The 19,516-nt window shown below is 44.1% G+C and overlaps 1 protein-coding gene across 2 annotated transcripts; it reads right to left on the bottom strand.

The window, feature by feature from the left end:
* Positions 1-1,531: 1,531 nt before the first annotated feature.
* On the bottom strand, positions 1,532-19,143 carry adam19b (ADAM metallopeptidase domain 19b). 2 transcript variants are annotated; one of them, XM_070962953.1, is made up of 23 exons: positions 18,883-19,143; positions 18,321-18,433; positions 18,125-18,195; positions 10,887-10,965; positions 10,573-10,649; positions 8,766-8,970; positions 8,586-8,651; positions 7,849-7,920; positions 7,563-7,729; positions 7,255-7,339; positions 6,978-7,117; positions 6,668-6,845; positions 6,482-6,571; positions 6,080-6,275; positions 5,299-5,407; positions 4,940-5,156; positions 4,736-4,813; positions 4,049-4,157; positions 3,825-3,954; positions 3,596-3,695; positions 3,142-3,495; positions 2,953-3,050; positions 1,532-2,875 (listed from the first exon to the last, which is right to left on the bottom strand). In XM_070962953.1, the coding sequence occupies exons 1-23, from the start codon at positions 18,998-19,000 to the stop codon at positions 2,869-2,871; spliced, it is 2,859 nt and encodes a 952-aa protein (XP_070819054.1). In that variant the 5' UTR covers positions 19,001-19,143; the 3' UTR covers positions 1,532-2,868. The 2 variants fall into 2 exon arrangements, with proteins under 2 accessions (XP_070819054.1, XP_070819055.1); XM_070962954.1 differs by having other exon boundaries at positions 3,145-3,495.
* Between the last annotated feature and the right edge of the window lie 373 nt (positions 19,144-19,516).

The raw sequence follows: 19,516 nt of genomic DNA, 5'->3' as shown, positions 1-19,516 counted from the left end.
GGGTCATTATACAAGGCAGGGGAGCTTTCAGCAGGTGAGATCCTCTCTTTATTGCCCTCCTGGCTGCGCCCATCCTCCCCACAGGGAAGGGAGGCGGGGGTGTCACCCCTGCTTTTTATCCCTCAGCCAATCATCATCTCTAATAAATGAAACTCCACAGGAAGTGACATGCCAGCAAACGCTAATTACGCTCAGCAGGAGAGGCTGCAATTAAGCCACATGCTAAAACCTTTGCCTGCCGACGCCACGTCTCCCTCTGAGTCACAGCTACCTTCACCTGCCCTTTGGTCCCGTGGAAGATCACCTGGCTCCTCAGTCCGCAGAGAGTCGACCAGGGAGTGTGTGTGTGTATTTGTGTTGGATGAAGGTTGGTTCAGGGGGTCTGACCTTGGTATTTAGCAGTCTTTTGATTAGAATAAATCAGATAGCTTTCATCTCAGTGAAGGATGTGGAGATCTAAAGGGCAGGCACCTTTCAGCATTTCCAGCAGTGCTAAGAGGGGGTGTCATTTAAACCTGTACGTACACTATCGATCTGTGACTGCCACTTCAAAAAGCATATGGATGCACGTTGACATCAGAGGCCTCCTCCAGTGACAACACAACCAAAACAACAAGTGTCCAACTTTGACGGAATCAAGGAAGTCATGTGAATTTACCATTTTAGATCATCGCCTGATCTTCGATAGCTACACTTTGAGACAAATTGTTCAGTACGGTATGAGTCCCCATTGATCCACTCAGTTCCGCTCATGATATGTCCAGCAGATGCAGTTAAATTAAAGCTGCACTATTAATCAATAGTTTTTTATTAACAATGGATGAAATGTCTAAATGTAGTGTGGATAGTGCTGTTAGTAGTGATGAACCCACAGGGAATTACCACCAAACTCTGCAGTTCCCCTCAGCTGGACAGAAGATTTTGCCGTCTTTTACCACACTGTTTTGGTTTTTAAGCCAACAAACTCACTATATTCGTTCTCATCAGGGTATGAGATGACAGCTGTTTAAAGCTACTATAAACCCTCTGTACACTGCCTGTCCAGCACCAAACAGCAGACAGGACAGAAGTAGCAGCCTGCTGGTGATCAGTGGGACATTTAATAGCCACATATTTCCCTCAGACATCGGTGGAGATCACAACAGAATGAAAAGGAGACTGAATAATGAGCTTACATTCTTCAGGTGGCCTAAAACGAGACTCCAAATGAATGCTAATGTTGCTCTGTTCTTGCTTCATTGGCAAAACACATTTGACATGTCAACTTTATACTGTGATGTGTCAGTGTTTCCTGGTTAAAGCTTTGCCCCCAAGTGGCCAAAATATAAATGATCGTTCCTGCGATAATTTTGGCTGCATAAAATGTGACAGAAGTGAAGCAAACCTCATCTCTGAAGTACCCCAAGTCAATGTACCTGCGTGCAAGAATTGCTGCCTGCAGCTCTGAAGTATATCAACAAATCCACTGTGACTCACTCATTATGATACATTGCTCTTGAATCCTATGAACGCCATCACAAAACACAACCAGTTAAAATGTATAACATCATATTTTTATTTTTCAACGTGTTTGAGTTCCAGTTGAAGACAAAGTGTCAAGGTTTGCATAGGTCTGATAAAACATGGCAGCTGACAGACTGTGTTTCCATATTACAGATAAAACCAGTTTTGTCCCCCCAGCAGTCAAATGGACCAGGATTTTTAACAGTACCTTACAGCACTGCCTGTTATCACTGTTACATAACCTGCAGTCACAAAACATAGTCTTCAAAGAGAGAAGATGATGTTTATAGCATTTTGGTCATGAAGGAACTCCAAGTGAGCAGTTTAAGTAACATCTTTGGACAAAAGTGCAAAATTATTCAAACTTATGGTGCAATTTTGAGATGTTTAAGTGACACATATTTCTTTGTAATTTGAAATGATTTGAAATGTTTCCCTGGACTCCATCACTGATCGTCAGTGAAAGGATGATGAATTAAAATTTAGCGTGGGTTCGAATGGTCACTTTAAAATGATACTTCACCCAAAATCTTATTGGTATCAAATTCTCACCTCCTGTAGACTTGAAAGGTGACTTTTACTAGTTGGTACGTTGCGGAAGGATGTTTTAACAGCCACCTTCAATGCATACAAGGGGTGAGTATTTGATACTAGTGCTCATAGTGCAACACCACAACAGTATAAAATCATTTAAGAAAACTAATAATACAACTGAAAAATCCCTATAATTTCCTGCAACATATCAGACACGTATCTCTCATCATAAACATATACTTACAGCATGCATGAGGGTCTTCACTGGTCCCCATTAGTCCAGTTAAAATCCCAGTCTTACTCACACATAAGAAGCATAAGCACTTCAACATTGGCATCTTTTCTTAATATAAGATATCCCTTTACTGCTGATGCTCTTGAAGAGACACCATTTTTAGTACAGAGGCTACATTGTAAACATTCATTTTTCTTTGTGAATAAATACTCCTGGAACAGTGTTTCAACACTGTCGCACCCACAAAACAATTTCACATTTCCATTAACTTTTGGGACTAAAAAAAGTTCATAAATTCACAGCTGTGGCTGTTTCAAGTTGTTGTAGCAGACACATAGGGCTAATTTACAAAACACAGGTTCAGCCTGAATCTTAAAGGCTTAAAATATACTCATTGTGATATGTACTATGATTTGCTGTAATTCTGCCCTCTTCCCTCTGTACACATCCATGTAAATACAATGCAATCCACATTGTCAAGTATTCAGCATATCCCCACAGTGCCACGTTTTCTTTATCTAGAGCTAATTTTCAAAAAGAAGTTTGAGACAGTCCATTGTTGGATGTAGGTGGTGGTCCGACATCCCCCTGAGCTCTTAGGTTCTAAGAGAAGCAGGAAAAGAGAAGTTAACAATGGATTTTCATAGATTTACATGAGAAAATGCTTCCAGATGAATTACCTGCTTGGCTTTTTCTGTCCAGCAGGTAGAGCCAAAGCAGCTTTTCCTCTCTGCAGGGCATTAGTGGAAACCTGCAGGCCTTTCATTTGTTGCTGTTCCTACATAAAAAATGACAAGTCAAACATTTGACATTCAACTTATTCCAGCAAAGTTTGCCTATGCGCTTAAAAACATCCAAAAATGATTCACCACTGAGAGCTTGTTGACAGGACAAGGCGGTGGAGGTCTGCTTGGGGGGGCTGGTCGGGGTTTGGATACTGCTGAATGTGGCGAGTGGGTTTTGGTGTCCAGCGAAGGTAAACTTGGAGGACCTGAGGATGATGGAGGAGGCTGGTTTTGTCTCTTCCCAGATTTAAGGAGAGTTGGAGTGTAAGCCTGAGGAGAGTGTTGCCTCTGAGGAGCAGCCACAGGCTGCAGCTGCGCCATCTGCTCGTTCTGCCCTGCAGCATACGCAGGTACAGGAGGAGGCTTCACTGCCGGACGCACAATGGCATGTCTGGACCGAGGTGGGCAAGATGGGCTTGAACGAGGAGAGGATTTCCCCTGTGGAAGAAAGCAGCCATGACAAGGTGAAGCGGTTAATTTTAACATTCAAAAACAACAAAAAATTACAGAGCTGTCGGGGTCATCAGTGCTTCTTTACCAGGTGGTCTGAGTCCTGTTTTTTTAATAAGAATGCTGGGTTGGCGTGACCGTTCACATGACCATCTGCATACAGCTGCTTGCCCTCGGCTGGGACTGAACTGAGGGTTAAAACACAAATACAAAAGCATTCCATCATTTGTACATTCATAAAACAAAAGGGCATCACCGGTAAAATGCTATTAACTAAAATGTAGATTATTAGTATTGAACACCATGGAATTACATACTCAGGCACTGGAGGTGGAGCAGAGGTTTTCAGTGATTGGAGTTTATGTTTGTAGCAGCACCACAATCCAACAGCAGCAAGAACCACAAAGAGAACCAGGGGGAGGACCAGCAGGACTGGAAGGAGATTGCCTGTTGGAATATAAAACAGTAAAAAGTCAGAAAATTGTACAATTACAAAAAAATCTTTTGAACGGTCAATATATGAAAAGCCCAGTTGTCTCACTGTGGCTGACGACAGGTCCACTGTCGACGCTGCCCCCCGACCCCCTCTGGTCACACAGAGGTGGAGCCCAGCCGGTGTCACAGTGGCAGTTATGGTTGTTGTTGCACAGCTGGTGAAAAAACATATGATATCACCCATTAAAATGACAACATAAATGTTTATATCCATCACACTGACACGCAGATATAGGAGTGAATGACATGTTAGGACTAAGTATTTCAAGATAATTCTACATAATGAGTTCAAAGTTTGGTGGCCTGTAATGAGTGAGTTAAACTCACTGTGCTTTTGTTCAATTTAGAGGAACTGCTTGATTTTCTGTGACTTCACTGTATTTCAGAGAAAACACTGTTTACTGCACGGCCTTCATCTCACAGCCATAGTTACTTTGCAAATAAAGATTCAGCAGAGACAGAGATCATGCTGCTGCACAATGACTACTGCTACTCTTCATCCTTTATGTACATTTTGCTGATGATGCTTCTGTATTTCTACTTAAGTAAGCTTTTGAATGAATGACTTATACCTGTACTGCAGTATTTTTACATTGCCGTATTGCCACTTTTAATTAAGTAAAAGATCTAAATATATCTTGCGCCACTGCCAAGTTTGCCATCTTTCCATAACAGTGGGCCAGCAGCCAAATCCATCTCCCCAGCATCCTTCCTCACACACATAGAAACTTACCCCATGTCCATGGCACTTGGCATTGCACTCATCAGCTTGGAGGAAAGATGCATTGCGGCATTCTCCATTAAAGCAAATCTGTTGAGAGGAGGAGGGGTGTGAGGAAGAGATGTTAGAGAATCGAGTGGTTCCTTTAAATGGTAGAATTTTATGCGGACATCTCAAAAAGAGATCTTTCTATCTCCAAGTATGTGTGAGTCTCACCGAGTCAGCGCCACACTTGGTCCCCGTCATGACCAGGCCTGGGTCCAGAGTGTCGCCCTGTGCCTCTTCATCCACCTGCCCAGCCTTGTACACATGTGTTCCCATACACTGGATCTTCTTGTTGCCCACACTGACAGTGGTTTCTATGCGAACAGCGTTGTTCTCAATGGGCTTGGAGGCTGAAGTTAAACACTGGATTTTCCCACATTGAGCATCCCTGGTAGAAACAATAAAAAGTATCATCAGTGTGTTGAGATGGATAGAAATAGGCTGCAAAAATGTTTACTTGTCATTCTGAGGGAACGTAGATACCCTCCTTCAACTGAGGGAGACAATGAACCCAAAGGTTTGATCTTCACCTGTCCTTACAGCTCTTGTACTTCCCAAACAGATCTTTGCCACAGTTGCCGTACATGTCCCCAGCTTCATTCACCTTCTTAAAACACAGGTCAGGGGCCGGACGGCTATCTGTGGTGAAAATGTACAGAAACAAATCAAATAGCTGCACACACACACACACACACACACACACACACACACACACACACACACACACACACACACACACACACACACACACACACACACACACACACACAGTGTGTTGTGTGACCACCTGATGAAGACCAGATGGCATCCCTTACTGTTCTGGGTGGCTCCTGCGGTTCTACAAAGTGACTCCAGGGAGGCAACGTCACAACGGGAACATGGACACTGTCCAATAACAGTCCCTAATCCTGTGTCCCACTGAGGGCTCAACTCTGCATCTATCCAGCATCTCTGCTTCAGCATGCGCTGGATGTGAAGCAGCTTTAAAGATACACTATGATGATTGACATTTAATGCTTACATTCGGGATACATAACTCAAAATATATGTCAATCCAGTGCCAGTATTACATTAAAAATCTAACTTAATCTTTGACCACCTACAGTAAATACAAATAAACACTTTTTGTTGGTGTCACATGCTGTCTGGACTGTAGTTGGCATGGTGCATCATTCCATTAAGTAGAAATTTTATCCAATAAACAGGAAACTGAGACTATATGCATGTATAAAATATGCTGCCATGTGATCAGAATGGAGGATATACCCCCTTTGGAACAATTTATAGATTATAAACATCCTGTTTACGCACCTCGTCCCCAGAGAGACCGACACTGCTGCTCCAGGGTCAGACACATGCCGGTGTAACAGTAGGCCTGCCCGCTTGCACACGCTGTTCCATCCACTAGGTAGAAATTAGCTGGACAAGACTCTGCCTTCCCATCGCAGTACTCCGGCAGGTCACATGACCCTGAGGGAGCACGACACAGCACACCTGGGCTCTTCAACTAGACAGAGAGAGATGAAGAGGAGGAAGGGAAGTTTAAGACAGAACCGGGACAAACCCAGATGAAGACATGGCAAGAGACAGGAATAAAGAATTAACTGTAGGGGTATAATCAAAATGCTGATTATTAAAGTGCTCATTTGATAGTAAGAATCAGCCCGGGGACACGTCATTCATGGGAGGATTCATGTGTTTAGATGTTACTACCTTGCAGTTATGGCAGCAGACACCGTGGGCACACTCTGCGCCAGCTTTCAGAGTGCAGTTGTTGGCATTACAGCAAGGACTGGTGCACTCCTGCACAAACAGTGTAGCGGAGAGCAGAGTCGTGAGTCCAGGCAGCAAAAAGACACGGGGAAAATATATACGGCAACATTCCAGAGACACACTGACCTCCTCCTCTCCACAGTCACATTCTTCTCCATCCTCCAGGTAACCATTGCCGCAGCGCTGCCCTCCATACATGGCTCTGGTGTTTGGCATGTTGAAGAGACACTTCCCGCCTCCAGAGCTTAGGTAGCTCTTCAGCTCCTTCTGATTACAATCATTAAACACGCGTGGAAATGGATGCCTGGGCCATGGCGAGGAAGAAGCACAAGTACGGTGAGTAAGAACTGTCATCTTTCAAATCCTGTTTCTCTCTTCCCTGTTTGCTTAACAACTGTACTTTGATTGGTCATTGGTCATTGGTCATTTGTCGTACCCAGTAGCAGCAGCCATGATGCAGCCCCCGTCTTCGGCCCTCGCCTGACAGCATCCTGTGCTGTCATGGCTCATACCGAAGTTGTGACCCATCTCATGTGCCATGGTGGCAGCGACACCCACAGCTGACTCTGAGTGGTCCTGGTCGAAGAAAGAGTCAACGAGAACTTAAAGATCAGCAGATTGGATCATATTTTTTTGGTTGTAAAAGAAAAAAATATATGTGCATTTGAGTTGCGTGCAGAGGACAAATGTTTCTGTAGACTCTTGTCTCTCACCGTGTTCACTCCACCAGACTGGTAGTCAGAGCACATGGCTTTAAGAGGTGCCAGCCCGATGGTGGTGCCCTGGAAAGCCCTCCCCCTAGAGACACAACATGCCACTGGTGATTAGTTCCAGCTGGACAATGGTCCACTGGGATACAACTGGTGACAGCTATCGTCTCACACGATGATGATAAAATCAACTGAGAGATCTACCCCAAGGGACGGGAGGCTTAGAGGAAGTGGGGGGATACTAGCTGGGTGAGAGAGTGAAGAGTGACAAATGGGAGGACTAGTGGAAGATGAGGGAGAGAGTGACTGACGTGATGAGCTGAGCGTTGTCGTTGGGGAGCACGCTGAGCTGTTTGCGTCTCCAGGACAAGAAGGCCGCCAGAGTGGCGTGAGGGTTGTCTGAAACGCTGCTCATATCCTGGCTGGACCACACCTCCAGACCGATTAGGGCCACACGGATGCTCAGAGCCTTGTAGTACTGAGTAGACAGGAAAAGTGCCAGACATTGAATCTGACTTGTCACGACTAATGATAGGTATTATAAAGCTGTGTAAAGAGTGACTGTTTGTGGTTTTCACACTTCGCATCAGATCTTACCTTGTCAACCAGGTTGGCTGCTTCCAGTAACTTCAGTTTGGTCTTCTCGAGACTACTCCCATGTTTGTCAAACTGCAAACAACATAGACCACATTTGTATAGACACACCCAGACACACACAGCCATACTTCTTCTTACATCTTCCCACACATCAAAGGGGGATTAAACACCTCAGATGACAAACAGGATGTGGCTAGCTTTAAATAGAGTGGTGGGTGCAATCTGCTGAGGGTGTTTTCTATATTTTGTGTATTACAATACAGTGTCAAGTAGAAATGCAGTATTTATACTGCATATAAAAATAGTTCTTAACATCCATCCATCCATCCATCCATCCATCCATCCATCCATCCATCCATCCATCCATCCATCCATTAGCCGTACCCTCCTTGAGGGTTGCACAGGGGCTGGAGCTGATCCCAGATGATGGTGGTTCAGAGGAGGGGTACACCCTGGACATGTCTCCAGCCAATCACAGGCACACAGAGACACACATTCACGATCACATTCACACCTACAGGTAATTTAGAATCGCCACTTAACCTAAGCTGCACATCTCTGGACAAGATCATAACAGACTATTAATAAAAGTGATGCTGGGTTCCAATGATCTCATGATACTTAATTCTGCCTAAGTCACTGATTTCACATCGAAAGCCACATCCTGTACTCCCTCGTTTGATGGTTCCTGGTTGAAATGTGACCAAATATGACCACATCTACAGCTGTGTCCTCACCTCAGCCTTGTCTGCCACTATCAGCAGCTCCACATACTTCATATTCTGATTCAGGTCCCTTTTTTCCTGAAAATGGAGACAGAACAGTTTAACACAGAACATGTGGTGACACTGCTGCTTTGTGTTAAACTTGCAAAGGACCTCAGGTGGTTGATCATTGTCCGTCCTGTCAGAACTCACCCTCCTCAAACGCCGTGGTGACATCATTCCATGGATGAAGTCATTAAGCCCCTCCTCATGTTCCCTGTTGCCATGGTGATGCAGGCAGCTACCTCCGGGTAGATGGAGACTCTCGGCTCTGAACACAGCGTGCTGCTGTGCATCCGAGGAAGCAGGAAGAGGCTCTATCAGGTAGCTGACGCTTGCGTTCAGAGAAATCAGTCCCCTGGGGAAACAAGACACTGCTGATGGTTCCATCCAGTCACAGCCTGAGGAAATCAATGTGGATCAGTAATATTGCTGTCTGTCTATCGGCACGCTGTGGCATACTGTGGAAATTATTGTCTTTATTGCAAATATTGTGAATAAAAAAATGGCCCTATTAAACCTTAAAAGATCAGATTAAAAGTAATTTCCTGAATTACACTGTCAAACTGAAACATGCATAAAACCATATGGTTGCACATCAGATCTGGATTTTTTTTTTTTTAATTTGGCTGTGGCGGTTTAACAGTTGGGTGGAGCACAGGAACGTGTCTCAGGTGATTTATTGCTGTTTATAAATGAAGATCAGCTGGGAGAGACAGAGCGATACACAATCCTCCGGCTTCTTCATGAAACCACTCATGAGCGCAGGCGTCTATACTCAAACACAGGAGGATGCACGCAGCGGCAGGTCAAGCAGCTGTAGAAAACATCTGGAGAGGTCAGACGCCCACATGTCAGTGTCCCTCTATGCTGTGTTTGCATTTCCCCAGAGAATCTACATTAGCAGATTCACTCATCCCCCAGATGCAGAGCATTGAACCCACAAAAACACACATATGGCTATGATTTCTGTCAGTGCTTGCCAGCTCCTCCTCTGTTGCCGGTCTCTCCTCCCTCAGTGTTTCTAGCAGGAAGGATCAGCTGCCCTGGCTCCACACCAGGAGAAAACATCTCCATACTGAGCTGTACTCAATGAACCAACTCTGGAGCCAATGACCTACTAACCTACTGGACTGCACAAGACACTACACACAACTGTTTCCTCTCACATCATCTCTTCAGCCATGGTTTGATCACAGGATAAACAGGCTCTCGTTGGAACTTCTTTTCATCTACAGCATCAGGATCTTCTTGGAGAGCTCTCAACTTCGCCTTATTTTAACACTGTCACCAGTTCATTGTGAAATCTCAGGATGCCATGTTAGGATTCAGGACAAATGTTTTAGCATTTTAGCATTTAATGTGTGATTTTCTGATACTGGCACAACACATGCTGCTTGTGCAAACAAGTCTTAATGCATTTGCATTTGAATAACTGGATTACATTCAGACATTATGTATTCATGTCATGTTGGTGGGCATTCTAGAAATGACAGGAAACAACAGAGGAAACAACAGAGGAAACTGCTTTGCATGCATTCACTCTCACTTCTCTTGGCTCTACATGCAAAATGCACGTCAGCTGGAAAACAAACAAACTGATGCCGTAAACTAAACCTTAACGGAGTTAATAATTTAATTCAGTGAGCAAACGATTACGTTAATAAGATCAATCACAAACATCATCCCTACACAATATGCTGTAATCTGCAGCACAGGTCCCTGCTTCTGAGCACTGGGAGAACTTTTCTCTTGCAGCTATTTACACCTTTGCAGAAAACTACAGAAAAGTCCTCCTCCCCCTCTTGTCTCCATGAATTTGTTTTGAGTTTTTGTTTTTAGACGGATTTAGTCTGGTGGGAGACCTCTTAGAATTCTAAGAAATGTCCCACACCACTGGGACCAACTCTAAATATTAGAAAAACTTTATGACTACAGCCTGGGGTGAAGTTTCACATACCTGAGCCCTGAGCATGTGCTTACAGCAACACTTGAGCCCTCCATGCCCAGAACCTCCCCATGGTAGAAACAGTGTCCCTGGAAGACAAAAACAATTAACGCTTAACACACGTCTCTCCATGTAGGGAAGCAGGGTGGTGCAGCAATAAGAGAGACTGTCATTCAAGCAGATAAACCAGAAAGAAATGTAGTCTTTTATGTCCTGGCTGTTATTTCCTGCCTGTTATCCAACAGCACTGATATTTATTTCTCTTCTATGATCATTTATAACTCCCTGCTGCAGTTTGAGAACATCAAACTGTCCCATAGACTTACGGTGCTGGCAGGAGACGACGACTTGCGGGCTCCATCTGGAGTGTACCATATTTCTTGATATCCAGGAGCCAACAGCTGCCTGGTGAAAGACAGCACGAACTCAGAGACAATTTGCAAGAGAATATATGTAGCGCCAGGCGTTCAATCTCCTGAAACAGCAACAATATGGTGGGACAGTGGTGAAAAATATGCAGTCAAAGCTGCATGAAACAGTGGAGACAGAAGATTCCCTCCAGCAGCTCACAGCTCATAAAACATTCACTTTGACAGAGACACTCTACAAAACCAGACTTCTTTAAAGATTTAGACAAAGATCCTCTCAGAGATAAGAGGAAATACTAAGAAGAATGTTGTGGCTGTAATCAAATCCATATGTACCTTTTACTTCAGCTGAAGTGGGAGATGGAAACTTCCCAACGCTGAGAGTTTAAGTTGGTTAGCATGACCAGACCGCTTTTGTTTCACAGGGGTCATTATATACCAGTGTCCTCCTATTCTTTGTCTATAACCTGGAATTTCTGCAGCACTAAACGATACAGACTGCACAGGAGTGGCTGAGAAATCAAGGAAACATGCACATATTGAGAGAAACACAATTTCACTGTGGTAAAACATTACATTCCTCTTACTCTCTATCTGTGTGTGTGATTGAATGAGTGTTTTCAGACTCAGGCTGGTTCTGTCAAACTTCTGTCAACCCACCAGTCCAATATTTACATTTCGTACAGATGCTTATTTTCCCGTCTATCTCCTTGCAACTCTGTCTCGATCCATTCTTCCTGTTTTCATTCATAAACTGTGCCTCACAGCTGGTTTTCTTTTGCTCTGTCTCGCTAAATCTCCTCTCATCTCCGCCTCGCCTCAGTCTAACCTAGATCCATCAAAGGATCAACGATAACTGCAGTGAAATCAAGATGTAGAGAAACCTACATGTATCTACTGATGCTGGCTGAAAGCTTGGACTCAACTGAACTCTCAAATAAACATTAGACAGACCTAAGATGTCCTGCTAAGATTTTATTATTTATCATGAATCTTTTCTCTTCCATCTGAGCCAGCTTGTGGCATTACCTCTGGGTAATGGCTGTGCTAGCTACGTATGATAGCTACCTTATTCCCTTTTCATCTTTGCTGGATAAAATAAGTGCAAATCGGTGCGGTGAAGTTCAATAAATAGCTCAACATTTTGGAAAACACAAATGCATAATGTCAATAATACACACACTGAAATGTAAAACAAAGCAGCTCTGTGTATTTTTTAGTTGGCTGCAGTGATTCCGCAACTTTTTCCGGAAACAAACAGCATGTAACATGTTAATTAATGAGCTTTAGGGGCGATAGCAGGCAGGTGGAGTCATTGCTGCACAGAGCCAGGCTAGCTCTTTCCCCTGTTCTTACATCTTTATACTAAACTAACCAGCTACAGCTTCAGACTGAGCACACAGAGTGGTATCAATCTCCTCATCTAACTCTCAGCAGGAAAGTGATTAAGAGCATTCCCCAAAATGCCAAACTATTCCTTTAAAGGATGATGAAGACAAATGAAGGGAGGATGGGCATTTTTCTCTCCCGTCAGATGCCCTGAAGGAGACAAGCTCTTGAAACAATAGCAGCCTGTTGATGCAATCAGCCACAAAGCCAGTCAAAGACGGCGGTTTCTTCCTTTTACAGATCTTTGCTCTGGGGTTGGGGGAAGATGAGAGGGACTCTTATATGAACACACACAAGCAGTCTAAGACAAAACTTTATAAATGATCACTCAGTGGTAATCTATCCGGCTGATGTCACCCTAAATGGGAAAACCCCCGCTGTGTTGTGCTTTGACCTTCTACCCTCATTTGTATCTGGCCATCCTCTAGTTTTCCTCATTTAAGTTTCCCTAATATTCCCATCATGCTCTCCTCTCATCTGCAGGCCACTCTCTGTCAGTCCAACCGGCAGAATTAATGTTAGTGGCTGATGATTGACTGAGCTTTACCCTGCTGCTGCTCCACAGTCATTACAGGAATCACTTCTTCCATGAGGAGACACATAATGACTCTTTCTCTCCTCCATTCACCCTTACGCTCACATGCCAGTCAGCAGCTGTGCATGCTTGCAGACTGATGACTACACAACCTGCCACTATGTGACATGTAACAGACACAACATGCCATTAACACAGCCATTTCCATGACTGAAAGCACCACTAGCTTGGTTTTGTGTTTTAGTTTTTTGTTGGTTTGTACTAAAAATGCTAAAAAGTCCAAACCTACCAATGTAATTCGTCACATTCACACATGGGTCCGGTCTGTTCTACTTAACGTTAAATACAGTTAATGCCTTATCTGTTTAGGTACTGAAAATAACTTCTATAACCTCAACTGGTGGTTTATTCAAACTGCAAAGAACTGAATTACAGATGAAACTATGCATCAGCTATTTGCAATGAAGAAACAACCACAAGTACCACCCAGAATAACCTGGAGGTGTGATCAAACAGTTTCAGTTTGCATCATCAGTGTCTCCAGAAGTTAAAAAAAAAAGAAAAAGAAAAGGGTAAATGGATCATTAACTGTGTGATGAAACTATGGGGACAACTACAACGCACATGCACAATAAAACACACACACTTTTTACATGTTTATTTAAGCTATAGGAGCCTCTGCTTCTGCAAGATAAAGCCAACCACCAGCACCAATGACAAGCAGTTTAGGATTGTGCCAAATACATCACTGTGTTTGGAACAATGACAGAGCAAAGCAGTACTTCCACTGTTAGACACATGACTTACACAGCCGTCTATGACTTTATACATCATTATACATCAGTTTTAACTGGTCTGGCTACATGTAGCATATATCTAGTTATGCTGATTTTGTTGCTAAACTTGAAAGGAATAGTAATTCTCATATTTCTAGGATAAATATGAAGTTACAGCCAGCAGCCTGTTAGTTTAGCTTTGCATAAAGATTTTAAACATGGGGAAACAGCTAGCCTGGCTCTGGCCAAAGGTAACAAGATCTGTCTAGCAGTGCCTCTAAAGCTCACTAATTAACACCTTATATTTCTTTTGGTAACTGTAATCCATACAAAAACAGAAGTGTGCAAATGACAATTTGCGGTTTTCCAGGGATTACAAAGAGGCCCGTTTCTTGGCCTGGTGCAGTGACTTCTGAGGATGTTGTTGGCACTGTGAGGCTGCCACGAAACCAGCTGAGGATCCAGAAAGTCACTGTGTCTGGTTAAGAAGTAGTCTGGCACATGACTGCCATTAAATCCACAAATGGCTGCTTCTACATTTAGCTTTTTGCAGAAATAGCATTTAATCAGCTTTAGATTCACTGGTGGGAGGTTTTTGCTTTTGTACAGATCTAGCAGATTCCTCTTGTCTCCAGTCATTATGCTAAGCTAAACTGTTTGCTGTAGCGTCATACTCATATTCTTTTAACTCCACCAGTCTACACCACCAACATACTGGGAATATCCCAAACCCTTGAGTTTAATTGCGGTCTGGTAAATACTGTGAGAACTTTCAAATCAAGACTGCAAAAGCCTCTGTGTGATGGCCTGAGCGCTGCGCTGCACAGAGATTGGATGTCGTCCAGTGTCCAGACAGATGCTGTGATTGAGGAGCGCAATACTGGCTGAATCAGGACTGTCCGGTAGTGAGGCTGAGACAAAGGCTTGGTTCAGGCTCCTGAGGGGAGAGGGGGGGTGGGGGAGTAATGCTAATGTACTTGGGAGATAGTGAAGGAGAAGGGAGGAGAAGGGGACGTGGGGAATGCATTAGGGTCAGTGGGTCGCATTCTCTCATAGTGTCGGATGACATCACCGCACACGGGTGGAGGAGAGGGAGAAGGCTGATGCAAAGTCAAACTACCACTCAGCAACGGATGATGAAGAGGCTTTTATAGCAGAGGCAGGCCAATGCTCTGTTGTGTCAAGCCCTGTGTGTGTGTGTGTGTGAGTGTTTCCCCAACACACAAGCCAACACAGAGGCCTAGATAAAGACATCTAAGCAGACAGGGCCGCGCCACGGAGACTAAACAGAAACAAGGGCAAGCGAATGCATCTCTGCCCTCTGCTAGCTACTCCTGTGATCCATCAGGCCTGTGCTCTTGGCCTTGTTTGTGTTCTTTTGGGCTGCTGTGTGCGTCTACAAGTGTGTCTGTGTGTGTCGCCTGTCTGCGTGTGGCCACAGTCTCTCAAACGCTGACCGCAGAGAGCGCGTGGGAGATGTATATTTATACTAGAGCCCTGGGGAACATCAGATGAGGTGAGGGAAAGAAAGAAATGAGAAAGAATGGGGTGCTCGTTTTTAGATAGGAGAGCGGAAGACATATGAGGTGAGGAGCAGGAGAGGAGAGGAGGAACAATGATGTGTACATTTCCCAGGGGAGTGCTTAATTCAGGTTCATACACTTAAGGGGGCGCAGGAAGGGCTTTAAACAGGAGAACAGAGAAAGTCATGCAGAGGAGGAAGAAAGAATATCCACATATCTGAACCAAACGCACATAACTCAAACTAACCGCATCTGCCTCCACTTCCCTCTTTCTGTGACTTTTCTCACCTCAACCCTTCTCCTCCGGTCCATCATTCACTTTCTTACACTGTTTCCTCCCTCTCCCACTCTGTTTTTACATCCCTTTTCCTGCACTCTGAGTCAGCACACTGGCCCCTGTCTGGCACTGAACCAAATCTGCCCTCTATGGGTGCAGCACAGCCTTTCATTAAGATAAAAGCTCAAGTAGACACACATAGCCATCCACACTGATTGCACGTCCAAGCTTAAAAGAAAGACCCATGCACACACACATGTACATTGACAAGCATGTGAGGACATAAATGGATGGAGTCTGTGCTGCAGCCACTGGGAGTACTGATGCCCACAGAAATTCACAACTACGTCATTCTCTGCGCTTTGTTTAAATGATGAATTCAGTGAGGAGCGTCTGAGGTGGACTGGAATTAAAAGGGAAAGAGTAGGAAACAAATGAGATATAAAATACTCCAGAAGGATAAACAGAAAGACAAGATCACGACAATCTCACGGCTACTTTGGGTCCCCCTGATCTGTTGATTGTCAGAGTAACGGTCGCAGGGGCAATGAGTACAAGAGAGAGTAGCCAGGACACGGAGATGGACACTGGCAGCGTTTTCCCTGGCTTCTCTCCAAAATCAGACATTGATCTTCACTGACACAAGCTGCTGTCTTCTTCAGGCCACCCCTATAGTCTCACATAGCCAGATCTGTCTCCACATTAGGCGGATGGACAAAGTCAAAACACAGTAACCCAGTATGGGATTTGTTGTTTAGCCTTGGAGAGTAGGGAAACTCCGGCTGGTGGCGGGGAGAAGTGGGAAATCTCAGACTGAATAACGGCGCTACGAAGACAGCTGGCAAGCTCTTTCTTTGAATCGCGTAAAACTGTTTTTTGCAAGGGACTGTAAGAAAATAATTGGGGTGGTGAGGAGGTCTGAATGTCATGGTTGAATGGTTAAAGAAGCAAGGCTCCCCAAAGCTTTACTACACTTTAATGGATCCTTCCCTCAACCCTTAATATCTCAAAATACAACAGTGTTGAATTGAACTTGCTTCATCATAAAAACTTATGGTGCATAAAAAAATGTAAAATGTTGTACCATTAAAATCTTTGGGTGCTAACGGAACGCTAATCCCCATAACGTCTACCAAACTGCAAATTAGAAATAAAGGTGGCAAGCATAGCGGGTCCTTTTTATGAACATGATCACATTGTCAGTGACTGAAAGAGGGACACACAGGCGACAGATGAAGGGAGGGCTGAAATGAAACGGAAATCCAGTGAGAAGATATGTAGGAAATCTGAAAAAAGCACATAACCCTCGTACTTTTTTGACCAAGCTAATAATTTTCATACACTCCCTATGTGACTTGTAGCATACACGCTGACGAGTATTAAAGGCTGAGGCTGTAGTGAATGAAACAGGAAAAAGTATTTACATGATTTTCTTGCCCAGATCAATAAATCTCAGTACACGGTACATTAAAGGATCAATACCAAAGAAGTGGGATGTGTACCTTTATCTCAATCTTTGTGTGCTTTATCCTTAAATGAAAACTGGGAATAGTTTTCATTACCATATTCGAATTTTTTTTTTTAGATCATATCATTACCTCTCCCTTTTTTCACATCACCTCACAGTTCCTATTGGCAGCAGTGAAGAAATGTTCACAGCTTTCCTGTTGCAGGAAACAGTTGAGAAGTTGCACAAAAATGGTTTCAAAATATATTTTTCTTGCTTGTGAGTAAAAGGAGTTAGAATTTTTGAATTTCCCCTTTTTCTAGACCCATCTGCAATTATCACTGATTATCAGTGATCATCATCGCCATCTCATGCTGAGGAACTTAGGAAACTGTGAAATGTTTCAAACTCTGTCTGTTCTTGCCACTGTTCCACACATATGCAGACAAACGCTGTGTGTGATTGATGAAAATTCCTTTGACCGGGAGGAAATCTAACAGTGTGACCACCTGCTGGGGAGGGGGAACAGGGGGGCAAATCCCTGAGGGGACGGCCAGTCAGACACAGTGGAGTCACGGTTTGCTAATGTGTGTGCGTGTGAGTGAATGAACGACAGACAGGGTCTACATCTGATGGTAAAAATGGACCTCATGAAAGCTTCCCATTCCACTTGTGAGCTGGCTCAAATCCAAAAGTGATAAACCACAGCTCTGTTGTCACCACTGACATCTCCCCACCTCCAGTCCAGTCCTCCCAGCCAGCCATCACACAGTCCATTAGACGAGTCAGATACTCCACTCCCTTCCTATCACCATCCCATTGTTCCTGGACAGGAACCACTCTGTCAGATTACAGGATGTTAGGTGCAGAGGCACAATCTTAACTTCCTGTTTGCCCAAGGCGCACAGATCGGGTGTCAACCCTCTGTCGTCCAAAACCATCACCATGCTGTCCTCCCTTCATCGCCCCCTCTGCACCCACGGGGGCACTGACCTTATAAACGTGTCTATGTGACAGCTAACATCTGGTCAAATAAACGGGAGTCGCCGGGGCGTCTTGAGGATGTGGAAGGACACACAGGACATTGTTGATGCTAACATGCTCTGACTTGATTTGATACAGGTAACTATTTGAAGTCTTTGAGGGATTTTTCCTCTGAGGCATTACTCCAAAAGTGTCATTTATCTTGTCTCATCCTATGTTGGAAACGCTGCAGTGTAGTGCACTTTATTGTACATTAGTCACTCACTCATTTTTCTCCAGGTGTAGTCTGAGCTCCCGGCCCTCGGCTGAGATCAGAACCAGTGCCTCTGCAGGATGCTGCAGGGAGAAAAAAAATACTTTGTTCATCAGGTTGCAGGAGTTCACCAAACAAGAGCAGACTTATATCAAGATTGAATCATTTTCTTCGCCAAATGGACAGAGGGTGAGGCAGACTGACTCACCTCTTTGTTGGCGGACCTCCTGCGTCTGTGAGGATGCAGCCATGTGGGAGAAGTAATCTCATAACTCTGAACGTGCTCAAGGATGCTCCTCAGTGAAGCCTGCTTATTTTCTCCTAATGCATAACAGAAAATGCAAAATACAAAAAAAAAAGAGAGAGAAAGAATCAGAAACAGAAGCAACATTATTGCCAAGTATGTTTTCACACACAAGGAATTTGCCTTGGTATTTTGGTGCAGACCTGTCACAATTATTGTTAAAGGAAAAGAAAAAACGGGAGGAAAGATTGCAAACTATACTTTAAAGACCTACTGAAATATTTATTTGTGCACTGAATGATTCACTTCTCACACAGTGGTAATAATAATAATAATAATAATAATAATAATAATAATAATAATAATAATAATAATAATAATAATGACATTATGCATGCCCAGCAGTGCCGTGGGGTTTGCATTTTAAGACTGAATATACAATGAAGTGCAATGCAACATCTACCTAGTTTATTTCTAACGTGAAAATCAAATTGCAACCATCGCGCGGAGGAACAATCGGACTCACCATTGTAAACACCGCCTTCAGATACAGCAGCCTCAACACAGAGGACGACAACTGTGAGACACAGACACACAGAGGACTGCACGGCGTGGAGAGGAGGAGGACGCGCTCCCGGACGCATTCTAACAGCAAGCGGCTCCAGATGAAGGTGCTAAACTGAGACATAAATGTGCAGTGAAGGAGCTCTGGGTGCTTCACATCGGATGGAGAAGACGCCGCCGGTGTGACATCGCGAGAAGCCGCCGCCGCTCGGCTGAATGAGATGCTTGCAGCGCGCGGAGCGCACCTCTCTTTCATTCTCAAGCCCTCCCCTTCATCACACACACACACACACACACACACACACACGGCAGAGGGAGAGGGACACGGAGCTGTCGAGGTGAGGCAAGATAAACCGGGATATGGTGCAACGTACGAGTGAGCAACAAGACGCTGAAATGTGTACAATTAAAACACGCAAATATGAACGTATTCTTCATGCACATGAATGAAAAAAAGCACATGAACATAATAGTTCAACAGTCTCATTGTGCCACGCAGCAGATTCACCTCGTTGAAGGGGATGTTTAAGGACTCTGCGTTTTTTCAGCACTATTTCTTAAAGAGGCACTCACAAGAGACAGATTAAGAGAAGAAC

This window comes from Chaetodon trifascialis, chromosome 5, assembly GCF_039877785.1.
Source record: "Chaetodon trifascialis isolate fChaTrf1 chromosome 5, fChaTrf1.hap1, whole genome shotgun sequence".
Lineage (NCBI taxonomy): Eukaryota > Metazoa > Chordata > Actinopteri > Chaetodontiformes > Chaetodontidae > Chaetodon > Chaetodon trifascialis.
Note: the sequence above shows the minus strand (reverse complement) of the source record. Positions and strands in the feature narration are given on the sequence as shown.

Excerpts from the sequence above, each read along its gene's own strand:
- adam19b (XM_070962953.1), bottom strand. The coding sequence starts at position 19,000 with ATGCGTCCGGGAGCGCGTCCTCCTCCTCTCCACGCCGTGCAGTCCTCT. Across the intron at positions 18,196-18,320 it reads GGAGGTCCGCCAACAAAGAG|CATCCTGCAGAGGCACTGGT; the intron begins GTGAGTCAGTCT and ends TTCTCCCTGCAG. Across the intron at positions 4,158-4,735 it reads CCAAGTGCCATGGACATGGG|CTGTGCAACAACAACCATAA; the intron begins GTAAGTTTCTAT and ends TTTTTTCACCAG.